Here is a 15,106-nt window from a genome sequence, read left to right on the forward strand (position 1 = left end):
AACCTGGCAGTGGTGAGGCTTGAACCGGCAACCTTCTGATTACTGGACCAGTACCTTAACCACTAGGCTACAACTGCCCTGTGGAGAAACTTTCTCCTTAACGTTCGAATAATTGTATTCATAAAATAATATATATTTTTTTCACGTTAAGGGCTTTACACAACGTATTTAAGTACTTAAATGATGTAGGTTGGAGAAGTGCCCTCGTTTTGTCAAAGTGCGTAGTGTGTAGTGTGATTCTCGATTTGGGACGCACTTCAGCTAACAGTTTCATTCGGTGGAGAAACTTTTTCCTTAAAATTCAAATAATTCTATTAATAAAATAATGGTTTTCCTCACGTAAATGGCTCAATGGCTACAAACAGTTGATAATATTTGCTTTACACAACGTATTTTAAGTAGTTAAATGATGTAAATTGGAGACGTGCCCTCGTTTTGTCTAAGTGTCAAGTGTGTAGTGTGCTTCTCGATTTGGGACGCACCTCAGCTAACAGTTTCACGGCTAAAGCTGCATACTATTGCAGTATACTATTGTTTACCTGCATAAGCACATAGATTAATGGAGAACTGCGATTAATAAATGGCTTAACATACTTTTTAAGTATCGTAGTGTGTTATAAGAGACGTTTTTTACGTAGCCGTTGCTTCTGTTTGACAGTGAACAGATTTACGTAAAGTTCGTAAGCTGCGTAAAGTGCGCCGCCTGCGGAAGGTCGTTTGTTTTCGTCACTGCTTTACTGGAGTCGCTAAAAGTGCTAAAATCGGTGTTTATTTCAGTAAAATATAAAATCATACTTTATATAAAAAACTCAGAACAGTATTTCTAACATACTAGAGCTTGTTAGTTATTGCACTGTCAGTTGGAGCAGCTTTGGAGGCGATTTTAACGTCTTTTAAAGCTTTTTGGTGAAGAAACAGCAGCAGATTGCAGAGCTGAAGGTAAATCATGTTCAAATGAACTGAAAGTGAAGATTAAAGTTCTTATTTTGATGTTAAATTGCAATCTTATGTATTTTTGTTGATCAAAATGTGCCTTGCATTACATTTTATTAGTGTTTCAAAGTTGAAAAAGTTAGTTTGATTAACTGTAGTTCTGCAGGTTAAATAAACACAGTTAGAAAAAGAAAACTAGAATTTAATCACATTTGTTTTTGTTCTTTATTAAACTTTTATTGCATAAATCAACTATCAATTCATGCTCAGTGTGTTTTACATTGTTTTATTAATTATCAGCATAAGTACAGGCATGTATTTATAAGCATGTTAAATAAATACGTTTAAACAACTAATCTATAGATGAAAACTATTTAGAAGGGAATGACATTAGTACATAAAAGCTTAGAGACAGAATATTTTAAAATGTTCTTTGTGCAGCATTGTGGTTCAATTTTGTCCCTTTTCTCTTGAAGGATCTCTCAGATAGACTTACGATTATAAAATCCTCTATAAATTGGCTCGATCCTGTACGAACCCTCATTGAATTATGTAATTAATTCGCTTGGCTTTATGTTTTGGGTTGTTTACATTTACTTTTTTGGTTGATGAGATGCGCCTCTAAGACGTTATGTTGCATAGGATGACATGTACACCTTAGTACATCTTGCAGAGAACCTGCACCATGTCATGATGCTCCCATCGATGTGCTTCACTGTGGGTTTGGCATTATTGGAATCATATGTGCCACCCTTGTTTCTTTTAACATAAGACACTGAATTATAGCCGGAGTACAGTGTGCCAAAAGTGTTTTGATTTGTCCTAATGCTTGTCAGCAAACGTAAGATATGTCAACAGCACCTAGAAACTCCACCAACGTCTCTGGGCTCAAACTTCTCAGAGATGGACCGATGCAAAATGTAAATGTGTGTACTGATCGGACTAGTCCACCTTTCACGTTGGTTCCTGGGCCATAGAGGAAAAGGACCATCCCGATTATTACCAAAGCAAAGTGTCAAATCTGGCTTCTGTTGTGCTGTTTGGTGGCATCGTCATGGGTAAAGGCATCATTAGAACCGAGGTGTTGATGACATTTCTGCGTGAGTGAGACAACGACAAACCGCTGCACGGCTTTGCAGTAAGAGAGTGAAAGTATTAGGCTGGCCTGCCTGCAGTCAAGATCTGTATTTAATTAAAAATTAATTGCGCACTTAGAAGCCCCAATATCTGACTGCAGAGACCCCAGTTTCCAAATGATTACAAACTGTAGTTAGAAGGAAAATGGCATGACACTGTGGTAAACATGGCCTTGTGCAACCATCAGCAAATAAATGTGCAAATCACTGCTGCCTCTTTTTATGTCCATTTTACATACTGTCCCAACTTTTTTGGAATTTGATTGACAATGTTTTTTGCTGTAAATAGAAACTAAATGTTTGCACCGGTCAGATTCCAACCCAGTGCTCAACTAGGTGCCTGAATGTACCTTCATAATACAAGTACTAGAACTGAACCTGAATTTCGCCCCTCTCAGATCTGCACATGTGCTTATTACAATCGTCTTTTTAATTTCACCCGGTAATTAGTGAGCGTTCCATGCTAGCCGGTGATCCCACTGCACACACACCCTCTCATTAAACAGGGAGGTGTAGAGGTGAATCTGTCGGCCTTCATCACACTCAGACTGTGACTGCCGGTGCAGGTAGATGATGCGTCCTGAACTGTGCTGACTAATCATGTTGCTCACAGGTGAAGATCTGGTGAGATCTGGGAATTTCAGGCTGCCAGTCTTGTTGTCTGGAATTTCACAAACCACTGAGATTTACCAGCCTGTCCTGACCGACTGTTCTAATTCGAGCCTCAGTGCCAGTCTTAACGATGCCACACGCCATCTGTGGCCGGGTGCTGGGAGATGATTGGTGTTGCTTTGTGGGTAGGATGGATGGTATTTTAATTTCCCTTTTTAATTAGAGCATACCAGACCATCCTGGGCATCTGTGAGCACTTGGCGGTTCCTTCATGGTGTATTAATCTGCCCCATAACGAAAGTATCATGAGCATGAATATGGACTTGGCCTTCACATTTCTCCTTTAACTAAACTAGCGTCCACTCTTCAAGCTGTGTCTGTGGGAATTTGTGTCCATTCAGTGCAAACAGTTTGGAACGAGAAGTCTTGGCTAACAATCAACATTCTAGTTCATCTCAATGTTGGATTCTGACCATCATAAACCTGCTAACATGCTCACAAAAAGCAATACTCGGTTTAATCAAAGCTGGGGTTTTGGGTTCAATTCCCAGGGCTGGACAGCTGCGTGAGTTTTACACGTTCTCCACACAGACTTTGAATGAAAGAATGAATAATTGGTTGCAAAGACGGTGGTAGCACAGCAGGTAAGATACTAGACTGTTCATCAGAAGGTTGCTGGTTCAAGCCCCTCAATTGCTTACACTGTTTTCACTTTTTGACTCGGGCGTTGCACTTTTACTTTTATCCACACGATGGCGCAGGCAGATAGTTCCTTACTGAAACTCTTGCAGACTGGATTCATCTCATTGCTTTACCGTTTCATTGCACAGCGACCCTGACCAGGACAAAGTGGTTGATGAAAATGAGATGAAATAGGAGTCTAGGCTTGTTTGTGCATGTCATTTTTTCTAGATGTAATGACCGAAATGCGCAGTTTTGTTTTTGAGTTGCTGTGGCCTGGAGAGGTGGGGCCCAATGTGAGAGCCTTTCATGGGGCCCAAAAATCCCCTATTTTTGTATAAATAAATAAAAAACAACAGCCCAAAAAGAGTCACTTAAATTCCAGGAATTTCCGTTTGAAAACCCTGGAGTTTTTGTAGGGTGTCATTTCACTTCTCTGCCACATGGTGGCGCCACACCGCCGCTTTTCACTTTCTACCTGTTGTTACGGTTCATTGCTTTGATGTGTTGTTAGTTTTGCTGATGGTAGGATGACTTGGTCCTCATGCTCGGGTTATTTACGCTCATCCTAGTGGATCAAAGTGCGCTGTGTTCTCCTGGGGGAACTTATCTGGAACTGGTTTGGAACTGGTTTCTTCAGCTCTGTAACCTTTTGCGTTTGGGTAACAACGCCCCCCATTTATCTCTCGATTTGATCATCGCCAAATTCCCATATCGAGTACGGAGATGTACGATGAGCACTCTGCAAATCGTCCTTCGCAAGAGCAGGCGCATTCACCGCATTCGCCGCATGTACCTCGACCAGTCAGCAGGGGTCGCTGTTGCAGGGGAAACGATGACGATCCCTGACCGACTTACCCTCCGTCAGATATGGTCAGTTGTGTCTGCTGAGCGCCCAGCCAGGATGGCACGTCTGACACTTGAACTTGCAACAGCGCCTCGCTCAGTCAGGCAGCAGGGGGCGCAGTTTTTTCAGGCGGCGTAACTCTTTCAAATGCGGCAAATTGCGCCACTCAGCGCTTGAAAATTTCCTGATGCGGTGCTCCAGGTGTCAAAAGTATGTGGACAGCCAGTCTTAATACAAGTTAATGCTAATGGTATCTGGAAACTAACCAATACTCACCTGTGTTCTGCTCTCATTTCCTTTTCACCCAATCGGAGGGGTGAAGGTGATACTCAGGGGCCCAACTAGGGTGGCCAGCCGTCCGGCTTTAGGTCGGACAGTCCGGTTTTTCAGCTGCCAGTCCTCCGCCCATGCAACGCTAGGACGGACACTTAAAAATCTTCCTTTTGGAGTGAACTGGTTACGTTTTTGATCAATATTATCTGTCATTGGCTCAGGTCCATGTCAAAACAAATGCTCGCGCACCACTGGCCAATCGCAGAAGGTCCGCCCTCTAAATGCTAGTCTGTGATTGGGTGGTTGAATTTCGCCCGCTCGCTCTGTTCTGCATACACCTCTACCGGAGTCAATTAGTAAACTTTTGGAGGCAGCGAGGAACAGACTTAAATATTAAAAGTAGACACAACATGGTGAGTAAAACAGTCATTTGTTATAGAATTCTTGCTTAAATTGGTCAAAAATCTGGTTTCATTCTGTGTGTTGCAGTATCATGTCCCCCTGTTCCTGGTAATGTGGCCACCCTAGGCCCAACAGGGCCCAAAAACTTGGCTGTGGCGGGGCTTATGCTGACACTTTGCTGCAGCAGTTAGTAAAAAGCCGCTGAGATATCGTATATATTTTAGCAGCAGGGAACAACTTCCTAAACATTGTGAGTCAAAAACAGGCCTAACGGGGACCGGTCCTCATTAGGTCGCCTGGAGAACATGGTGTGCTTTACACCACTCCAGCTGCTACGAGAAACGTTCTATGCTTAGCAGTTGAAGGGCTGGACTAGTTATCAGAAGGTTGCTGGTTCAAGCCCAACCACCACCACTGCAATTTTGCTTTTGTGTGATAGTGCAGCACGATTATTATAAACTGGAACCGTTTAAAACGCCGAGTCATGTTGTGATGTAACAGCGTTCGTTTCCATGCGTCTCATATTGCAGCACAAGGTTGAACCGCGACTTCCCAGTTTCACGACCAGTCTGTCCTAATATGAGCACGGTTTCCTGTTTGGATGGCCGAACCCATGCTTGTGTGTAGAGCTCGTTTCTTGCCGAGTTTCACAGAATGTCAGTCGCTCTGAGAGACACGCCGGTCGTCTGGTGGAACCCAGAACCCAGAACCCAGCATCCTGCTGAATGCCTGACGGTAAGACAGGAAGCCTCACGTGGCCCCAGCTCCCAAAAATCCGAAAATCCGGCAACAAAAGAGGGGCAAAGTCAGGGTCGTAACAACGAGGGTTCTTGTGTTAGGACGTCGTTTGTTTGTGAGTTAGAGACACCCCCGCCCAGAAGGGCCCTAAAATCTTTTGACCTCTTTGTATCGGTGCAGAATGGGGTCCTGCAGGTGCCAGGGTGCCACACAAGTGCCCCCTTGTGTCTCTACCGGCTCATTTACATGTCCTGCACTTTCAAAAGCTTGGTGGGTTTATTGTGGAGAACTATTCAGCGCTGGAAAACTTCCTGATGCGCTGCTCCAGGTGTCAAAAGTATGTGGACGGCCAGTTTTGAATATAAAAACTCTTAATATAAGAGTCTTAATATAAGTATATGCTAATGGTATCTGGAACTAACTTACTCTCACCTGGAAAGGCTTCCTTTTCGCCTACTCTGAGGGGTGGGGGTGATGCTCAGGGGTCCAACAGGGCCCAGAAACTTGACCGTGGTGGAACCTATACTGACACTTCTTACATGTTGGACACATATAGATCTCCAGGTAAAGGTCGCAGAATTTAGACAAATATTAAGTTATTCAGGTAGTTATGTATTGGGACGTTGCAAGGCCACAGTCGGGCCCCTGAGCAAGGCCCTTAATCCAGTTACCTGCATTGTATTCCGTCACAATTCTAAGTCACTTAGGATGAAAGCGTCTTTATTATTTCTTTAAATGTAGCTGTCCGTTATCCATCAGGCGATTGTCCTAAAGGTCAAGTGTCGGATGGGATCAGCTTTAAACCGGCGCTTCGTACCATTTCGATTATTGGTCTGTGTCCTCCGATAAAGGTCGGATGTGCGGACACGTAACGGAGACGCACGTAACGGAGACGCACGTAACGGACGCAGTCTCGACAAAACACCCTAAATATTGTGAAGTAAAAACAGGGGGACCGGTGCTCGTTAGGTGGACTGGAGAACATGGTGTGCTTTACACCACTTCAGCTGCTACGTCTGCTCATGAAGCGAACTTAGACTGGTAATCAGAAGGTTGCTGGTTCAAGCCCATCCACTGCCAGGCTGCCAACGTTGGGCCCCTCAGCAAGGCCCTTAAATCTCATGTGCTTGGATTGTATCTTCAGCTAAATGCTGTTAATGTTAATGCAGAATAATGAGCCGTTTTAGTGCCTGTGTTACTTCCTGAGGCAGTTTGTAACTCAGTAGTAGGTGTCGCAACTACACACACACACACACACACTCAGACTCAGTGCCATGTTTATTCATTTCAACTTGCTTTATAATAAAAGTCGGGCGGCCAATCAGCTCTCTCAAGTCTCAGTGGTGCTACCGGCCTGGCTGGGCGCTCAGCAGACACTACTGGCCTCTAGACTAAAGTCTGTCCTCGTTAACCATGCAACAGTTCCTCTGTATCTAAAAATATATTAATTATGTATTTTTTATCACATGGGTTATATATTTGTCCGTGTTTATAAAGTGCCGAGATTTGCTCGCGCCACCCGTCCTGCCCCCAGAACCCCTGCCAACCCTCCCGCCCCCCAAATCTGATCCGAATTCTCAATCAGGCATTAGTGGATTGTCCTGTAGTACGTTTGTCAACCAGTATTAGTCTTAAAAAAGCAGTTCGGACCATTTGGTTATTGGTCTGCGTCCTCAGTACAAGGTCGGAGTGCAGACGCTCACGGCGAGACACGACCACTTCTGTGCGGTCAGAAGTATGTGGACACCAGACCATGAGCTTCAGGTCCATTAACTCCTCCTACAAGATTGTGATGTGTGGGAATTTGTGCTCATTCGGTAAAGAGCGTTTGCGAGGTCTAGGAACCGACGTTGTACGGAAAGTCCGAAGCCTGGCTCAGAGCTGACGTTCCAGTTCATCCCGAAGGTGTTCAGGGCTTGTGCGCTTTGTACTCAGGAGCACAATGCAGCGACCAATGTCACTACAACCTTTTGAATTAACAAAAGGGCCTGGCTCACGGTCTGCTCTCCAATTCATCCTGAAGGTGTTCAGTAGGGTTGAGGTCACGGCCCTGTGCACAAGTTGGCACGAGTCAGCCACACCAGAGTTGGTGCACCATGCTCTTATTTGTCAGGTCGGACACAGACGTTGGAAGGACAGGCCTGGCTTGCAGTAGACGTTCCGATTCATCCTAATGTTGTTCGGTAGTGTTAAGGTCAGAACTTCACCATGTCTCTCTGTTCTTATGGACCTGGTGTGCATAGGAGCTTGTTGTCCCTAAGTATATATACATATACAGTACATATGTATATATATTTAAATCATATTTATTTTGTTCACTTTTTAGCGCTGGGCGTGACTGACCCTTCTGAACTTGCACCCTTGCTACAAAAATGACTCAAAAAACAACTTTGTTGTTGACTGTCAAAGCTAGAAAAGGTTTTTTCTGTGCAAACACCCTCGTGCTCCTGGGTTTGTCCCCCCCAGGTGTTTTCCGTGGCACATTTAGAAAATTCACAGCGTCGGGTTTGGGTGAGACTTTCCCCGCCAGCTGACGTAACTTTCAGTTTCTTGCTCTTTGCCCGTGCATGTGGCCGAGCCCTTGAAACGTGGGCGGTGCCCTCTCACACTCTTATCATGTGCTCGCTCCTACAGTGTGTACGCCGTTATTTTATGATGGCAGTTTAACAGCAAGTCGTGGCGTCGCCGTCATACTGGTACCGATGTCTGGTCATGTGATGATGCTCGAATGATGCGTCCACTCGTGATATCACCGAGATTTGATCACATGACATTCCTTTCTGCAGCGGTGTTACGTTTTATGACTCGGTCAAGGTGATCGGACCTGGGCGCCAGTCTGTCACATGGCATCACGCACCATTTTCGGAGTGGGTACGTTCAGGAAACCTGTAGGACACTGGGAGGGAGAACTTTCCAAACTCTTCTCACAGACAGTGACCTGAGTCAAGGTTTGACCCTGGTCTTCAGGACCCCGGTGCTGTGCAACACCCACACCACTGTAGTGTATATGGCTTAAAGTCATTTTTCGTCTGTGGCTGATTGCTGTCACGAGAGCGACCTCTACTGGCTGGTCGAGGCGCCTGCATTAAGTTATAATAACGTATATGAGTGAAAGGGGCGCTTGGGTGGCACAGCGTTTGAATCCCCAGTGGTGCTATCGCCAGGTCGGGCGTCTACTTAGGTGTATGTCCATGTAATTGTGTTTTTCCTCAGTTACACAATCCTCTGATCGATAGCCCACCAGGCTACCGCTGTCTCTAGGAAACCACCCAACATGGGGCTCAAACTCACGACCCTGAGATTAAGAGTCTCATACGCTACCAATTGAGCTAGCTTTTTGCATTGTTCCAATTTGGGTATCCTTGATTTCCTTGGGCTATTGACCTCTGCCCGCTGGCCATCTTGTTCTTGGTACTTCAACCAGACAGTAGGAGTCGCTGTTGCAGCACCGAGGACGCATTTCCATATTCGGTCCTCGCTTCCTTAACCCGGCGCGGTATCGGCAGCACCAAAATTGGAACCCGAGTCTCCGAGGTGTCTTCATTGATGGTCTAGCGTATTAAACTGCTGCGTCATCCTAGCATCCGATCCGTCACCCCTTTGATTTAGTTCAGGGTTTTTCAAAGTTTATTTAAAGCAACCCAAACAGGCAACACAAACGACGAATCAAGACGAAATAAACTTCATTAATAAAAACGGTGGCAATCTGGTTTCACTGGTGTTTACAATATGTAATATAAAGCCTCCACAAGGGGGCGGAAGTTCATTTCATGTTTATGTACCTGTTAAAAAGCATTTCATTATTATTATTATTATTATTATTAATGTTTTGGGTCGAGACCCAGGGATTGAAAAACCCTGATGTAGGGTGTTCTGGTCAGTTATGTGAACCCGCTCGTGTGTGTATAATTGTAATAGTAATAGAAGTAACAGTACACACACCTCTTCGGAGCACAACGCTCGCTTTATGGAGCCATACGGGGGGGTGCGGTGGTCTGACGGAGCTTCTTGCGGGCGCAGAGCGTGGCCCGTGTCTGTGAGCGAGTGTTTTGTGTTCCTGGGAGAGCGACGTAACCGGTGTGAGATAACCCCCAACTGTGGGGATTCGCGGCCCGACACCGTCCCGTGACGTCAGTCCTGTCAGGAGCTGCACATTTTCCATGCAAACTAGTAATCAGGAACTCGACACCATTCGCTGATGCATAGCCGAGTCCCTAAAGTGGACTGTGTGGTTGCCATAAGTATGGATGTACTTTTGACCTTATAGTTCATGTTCTACCTGGTTCCTGATGATCCGAGTCTGAAGCCGCTTCTCTTCTCCCTCAGTTCTATGTTGGTTGAAATGTCCTCGAAGTCCAGCTCCGACAACATCGCCCACGCGAAGCGGGTGGTCCAGCAGCTCCGCCTGGAGGCCAGCATCGAGAGGATAAAGGTGAGAGCCCCACCGACCAACCCCCCCCCCCCCGCGCCGCGCTCACGTTAACGACTCTTCACTCTGATCTTCTCCTCCCTCAGGTGTCCAAAGCTTCAGCAGAACTGATGCGCTACTGCAGCGAACACGCCAAGTACGACCCGCTGCTCATGGGCATCCCGGCGTCGGAGAATCCCTTCAAGGACAAAAAGACCTGCAGTATATTGTAGAGGCCACGCCTCTCTCGCTCAGCTGCCCTTAATTATTCAGTTATTAACACCCGATGCTGCCTTAATCCTCATCCAGCACCCGACGCTGCTGCCTTAATCCTCCCTTAATCCTCACCCAGCACCCGCCGCCGCCTTAATCCTGATCCAGCACCCAACGCTGCTGCCTTAATCCTCATCCAGCACCCGACGCTGCTGCCTTAATCCTCCCTTAATCCTGACCCAGCACCCGATGCTGCCTCAATCCTGATCCAGCACCCGACGCTGCTGCCTTAATCCTCATCCAGCACCCGACGCCGCCTCAATCCTCACCCAGCACCCAACGCTGCCTCAATCCTCACCCAGCACCCGACGCTGCCTTAATCCTCCCTTAATCCTCATCCAGCACCCGACGCTGCCTTAATCCTCATCCAGCACCCGACGCTGCCTTAATCCTCATCCAGCACCCGATGCTGCCTTAATCCTCCCTTAATCCTCATCCAGCACCCGATGCTGCCTTAAACCTCCCTTAATCCTCATCCAGCACCCGATGCTGCCTCAATCCTCATCCAGCACCCGACGCTGCCTCAATCCTCATCCAGCACTTGACGCTGCCTTAATCCTCCCTTAATCCTGATCCAGCACCCGACGCCGCCTTAATCCTCATCCAGCACCCGACGCTGCCTTAATCCTCCCTTAATCCTGATCCAGCACCCGACGCTGCCTCAATCCTCATCCAGCACTTGACGCTGCCTTAATCCTCCCTTAATCCTGATCCAGCACCCGACGCCGCCTTAATCCTCATCCAGCACCCGACGCTGCCTCAATCCTCATCCAGCACCCGACGCTGCCTCAATCCTCATCCAGCACCCAACGCTGCCTTAATCCTCATCCAGCACCCGACGCTGCCTCAATCCTCACCCAGCACCCGACGCTGCCTTAATCCTCCCTTAATCCTCCCTTAATCCTGATCCAGCACCCGACGCTGCCTCAATCCTCATCCAGCACTTGACGCTGCCTTAATCCTCCCTTAATCCTGATCCAGCACCCGACGCTGCCTCAATCCTCATCCAGCACCTGATGCTGCCTCAATCCTCATCCAGCACCCGACGCTGCCTCAATCCTCACCCAGCACCCGACGCTGCCTTAATCCTCCCTTAATCCTCCCTTAATCCTGATCCAGCACCCGACGCTGCCTTAATCCTCATCCAGCACCCGACGCTGCCTTAATCCTCATTCAGCACCCGATGCTGCCTTAATCCTCACCCAGCACCCTTCAGACTGTGTTAATCCACTGCACTTAATCACTGAATAATTAGCTGGATTATTAAATGTAGATTATTGTTCTAGTTTTATTTGTAGGTAGTTTTGTGCTCTTAGTGCCAAACTGAAAACATTCCAGAAAGTTTCAATCAGTGCATCACGTTTTTGCATTTTTTCCCAATTTATCGTAGTCAGTCTGTTTTCCGCTGCTGGTGGATCCCTGATTGTAGGTGAGGTGGATATATTGCTGCTCACGCCTCCTCATACCCACGCGCTGCCCTTGCCCACCCCATGCACTCTGCACAGGCGCCTCTATCTGCTAATCAGGGTCCTTACACAGCGTTTGAAGGCCCCACATAGTCCGGTCATCCCTCCCTTAGCAGAAATGTGTCTGCTGCAGGCACTGCCAATCATGCCCGCTAGATGGTTCCCAGCCGACCGGTGGCAACGCCGAGTCTCGAACCGAGGAGTTTAGAATCTCGGCGCTGGTGTAATAGCGGAATATCCTGCTGGGCACAATGCTGGCATATTTTGACACCACGGACCGTACTTCAAATTCTTGTGAGAAGCTTCTCAGAAAAAAAGAGCGGCTGCTGTTATAGCTGAAATGATCAGACGGCGGTCGCTCTGTTTTAATATCGTTCCGACGGTCCTGTGACATCCGGAGTGAACAACACATCAGAAGTAGATGACAGTTTAGATTGTTCGGATTTTGCAGAGATTAAGATCAGTAGCAAAATATAAATAAATATTAAATAAATAAATATAAATAAATATAAATGTTTAATTATTGGTCTGAAATATTTACATAAATAAACATTTTACAAATACATATAAAACACAAACCGTGTCTGAGTGATCATAATAATCTGGTTTACTGAAGGAAATAAAACATCCACAGTAATAATAAACGATGTTGAACGATGAGGCCTGGGTCACAGGCTGCGTTCCAATTCATCAAAAAAAAATCTGGGTTCGGACTGATCTGTACACTTCTCTGTTCCTGAGAAATGTTGAATTCATTTATGGCTGATACGTTGGCTTGGTGGGTAGTGAGTAGGTGTGTGTGTGGGGGGTCTGTGTGTGTGTGTTTGTAGGTGTGTGTGTGTGTAGGTGTGTGTGTGTAGTTGTATGTGGGGGGGTCTGTGTTTGTGTGTGTAGGTGTGTGTGTGTAGTTTTGTGTGTTTGTAGGTGTGTGTGTGTGTGTAGGTGTGTGTGTGTAGTTGTGTGTGGGGGGTCTGTGTGTGTGTGTAGTTGTGTGTGGGGGGTCTGTGTGTGTTTGTAGGTGTGTGTGTGTAGGTGTGTGTGTGTAGTTGTGTGTGGAGGGTCTGTGTGTGTGTTTGTAGGTGTGTGTAGGTGTGTGTGTGTGTAGTGGTATGTGGGGGGGTCTGTGTTTGTGTGTGTAGGTGTGTGTGTGTAGTTGTGTGTGTGTTTGTAGGTGTGTGTGTGTGTTTGTAGTTGTGTGTGTGTGTTTGTAGTTGTGTGTGTGTAGGTGTGTGTGTGTGTGTGTAGTTGTGTGTGTGTAGGTGTGTGTGTTTTTGTAGTTGTGTGTGTGTGTGTGTGTGTTTGTAGTTGTGTGTGTGTTTGTAGTTGTGTGTGTGTAGGTGTGTGTGTGTGTGTTTGTAGTTGTGTGTGTGTGTGTGTGTGTGTGTGTGTTTGTAGTTGTGTGTGTGTGTTTGTAGTTGTGTGTGTGTAGGTGTGTGTGTTTGTAGTTGTGTGTGTGTTTTTGTAGTTGTGTGTGTGTGTGTGTGTGTTTATAGTTGTGTGTGTGTAGGTGTGTGTGTGTGTGTGTTTGTAGTTGTGTGTGTGTAGGTGTGTGTGTGTGTGTGTTTGTAGTTGTGTGTGCGTGTTTGTAGTTGTGTGTGTGTAGGTGTGTGTGTTTGTAGTTGTGTGTGTGTTTTTGTAGTTGTGTGTGTGTGTGTGTGTGTGTGTGTGTGTGTGTGTAGGTGTGTGTGTGTGTTTGTAGTTGTGTGTGTGTGTTTGTAGGTGTGTGTGTGTGTGTGTGTGTGTGTGTGTTTGTAGTTGTGTGTGTGTGTGTGTAGGTGTGTGTTTTTGTAGTTGCGTGTGTGTGTGTGTGTGTGTGTGTGTGTGTTCACTCTGGCCTCCTGTACGAAGTATTTCCTGCCTCACACTTAATGTATTGTACCCACCGCGACCCTGACCAGGATAAAGCGCCGGTTAAACACAGTGAATGAATGAGTGATGTTCAGGGTGACGGACCCGACTCATCCCGCGTCAGCAGCTCCCTCAGAGTTGTAAAAATAACCCCCTGATCCTGCCTGAGCGTCAGCAGCGTCCGGAGTTTAACATGTTCAACAGGTTTCCTGAAGCTCCCAAACAAACCAGCAAACAAATCACAGCTGCTTTCGTTTCATCAGCACCTCTGTGGAATTCCTCACTCAGACCAGCGGTGTGGAACACGCCTACGTGGAAGCCCTCGACACGACGAATCCCAGCATGCACCTCTCTCCACGCCACCCTCCACCCGCCTCGCCGTGCTGCTATTTATAGTAAAAGAATCACTAATGAGGACCTGGAGTGGATAAGAAACACACCGGGCGTGGTGGAGATTTTATCTAAACAGGTTTTTAAGTTTCTTTATTGTATACGTGCACTATATAGCCAAAAGTATTTGGACACCTGACCATGAGCTTCTTGTACAATACCATTTCATAAACCAATGGCATTAAAATCGAGATACCTCTATGTGACCTTTCAGCTAGAACATCAGCCTCTCTTTTGAGAAGGCTTCTCACTTTCACAAGACTTTGAAGTATGTTTGTGGGAATTTGTGCCCATCCAGTCGCAGGATGATAGCATTTATATGGCTGGGCACTGATGTTGGTCAAAACAGCCTTAGTCGACCATTAGAGTTTCTTTCAACCGAGCTTTTCTTTATGTTTTTATAGTGCTTGCTCATGCTGGAACTGGAAAGGGCCTTCCCTAAACTGTTTGTGCAAAGTTGGAAGCATTTGATTCCCTATATGTAACTGATTTATTACACCTTTCAATAATTAGAAGGGGCGTCCCAATACTTTTGTATATAGTGTGGATACAATCTGATGGTAACCCCTACATGGAACATGTGGAAGAGTGGTCTCCCAACTTGTCAGATATAATTAGGGCAGTGGTAGCTTAGCATTTAAGGTCCTTGACTAGTAATCAGAAGGTTCCCGGTTTAATCCCCACCACTGCCAAGTTGGCACTGTTGGACCCCTGAGTAAGACCCCTAGCCCTCAACAGACTGAATTGTGTTTAGTCATAGTTGTAGGGGTGGCACTGTGGCCTCACAGCTAGAAGGTCCTGGGTTCGATTCCTTTCTGTGTGGAGTTTGCATGTTCTCCTCGTATCTGCGTAGGGTAAAAACGTGACGTTAAAATCCTAATAAATAAATAAACTCTTATTAGCAACTTTTGTGGCTGGAACACATTGTTTTAATCATTAGAAGGGGCGTCCCAATACTTTTAAGGTACCGACTACAAAGCACGTGGAAGAGTGGTCTCTCAACTTGTCAGATATCATTGGAGCAGTTGTAGCTCAGTGGTTAAAGCTGAGTGGTTTAATCCCCACCACTGCCAAGTTGGCACTGTTGGACCCCTGAGCA

The 15,106-nt window shown here is 46.3% G+C and overlaps 1 protein-coding gene across 1 annotated transcript; it reads left to right on the forward strand.

Annotated features, from left to right (window-relative positions):
* Window positions 1-702: 702 nt before the first annotated feature.
* On the forward strand, window positions 703-12,347 carry gng12a (guanine nucleotide binding protein (G protein), gamma 12a). Its single transcript, XM_062988000.1, has 3 exons — window positions 703-939; window positions 9,949-10,054; window positions 10,138-12,347. Exons 2-3 carry the CDS (start codon window positions 9,953-9,955, stop codon window positions 10,261-10,263), a joined length of 228 nt encoding a protein of 75 aa, XP_062844070.1. The 5' UTR covers window positions 703-939; window positions 9,949-9,952; the 3' UTR covers window positions 10,264-12,347.
* The last annotated feature ends 2,759 nt before the right edge of the window (window positions 12,348-15,106 follow it).

This window comes from Trichomycterus rosablanca, chromosome 25, assembly GCF_030014385.1.
Source record: "Trichomycterus rosablanca isolate fTriRos1 chromosome 25, fTriRos1.hap1, whole genome shotgun sequence".
Lineage (NCBI taxonomy): Eukaryota > Metazoa > Chordata > Actinopteri > Siluriformes > Trichomycteridae > Trichomycterus > Trichomycterus rosablanca.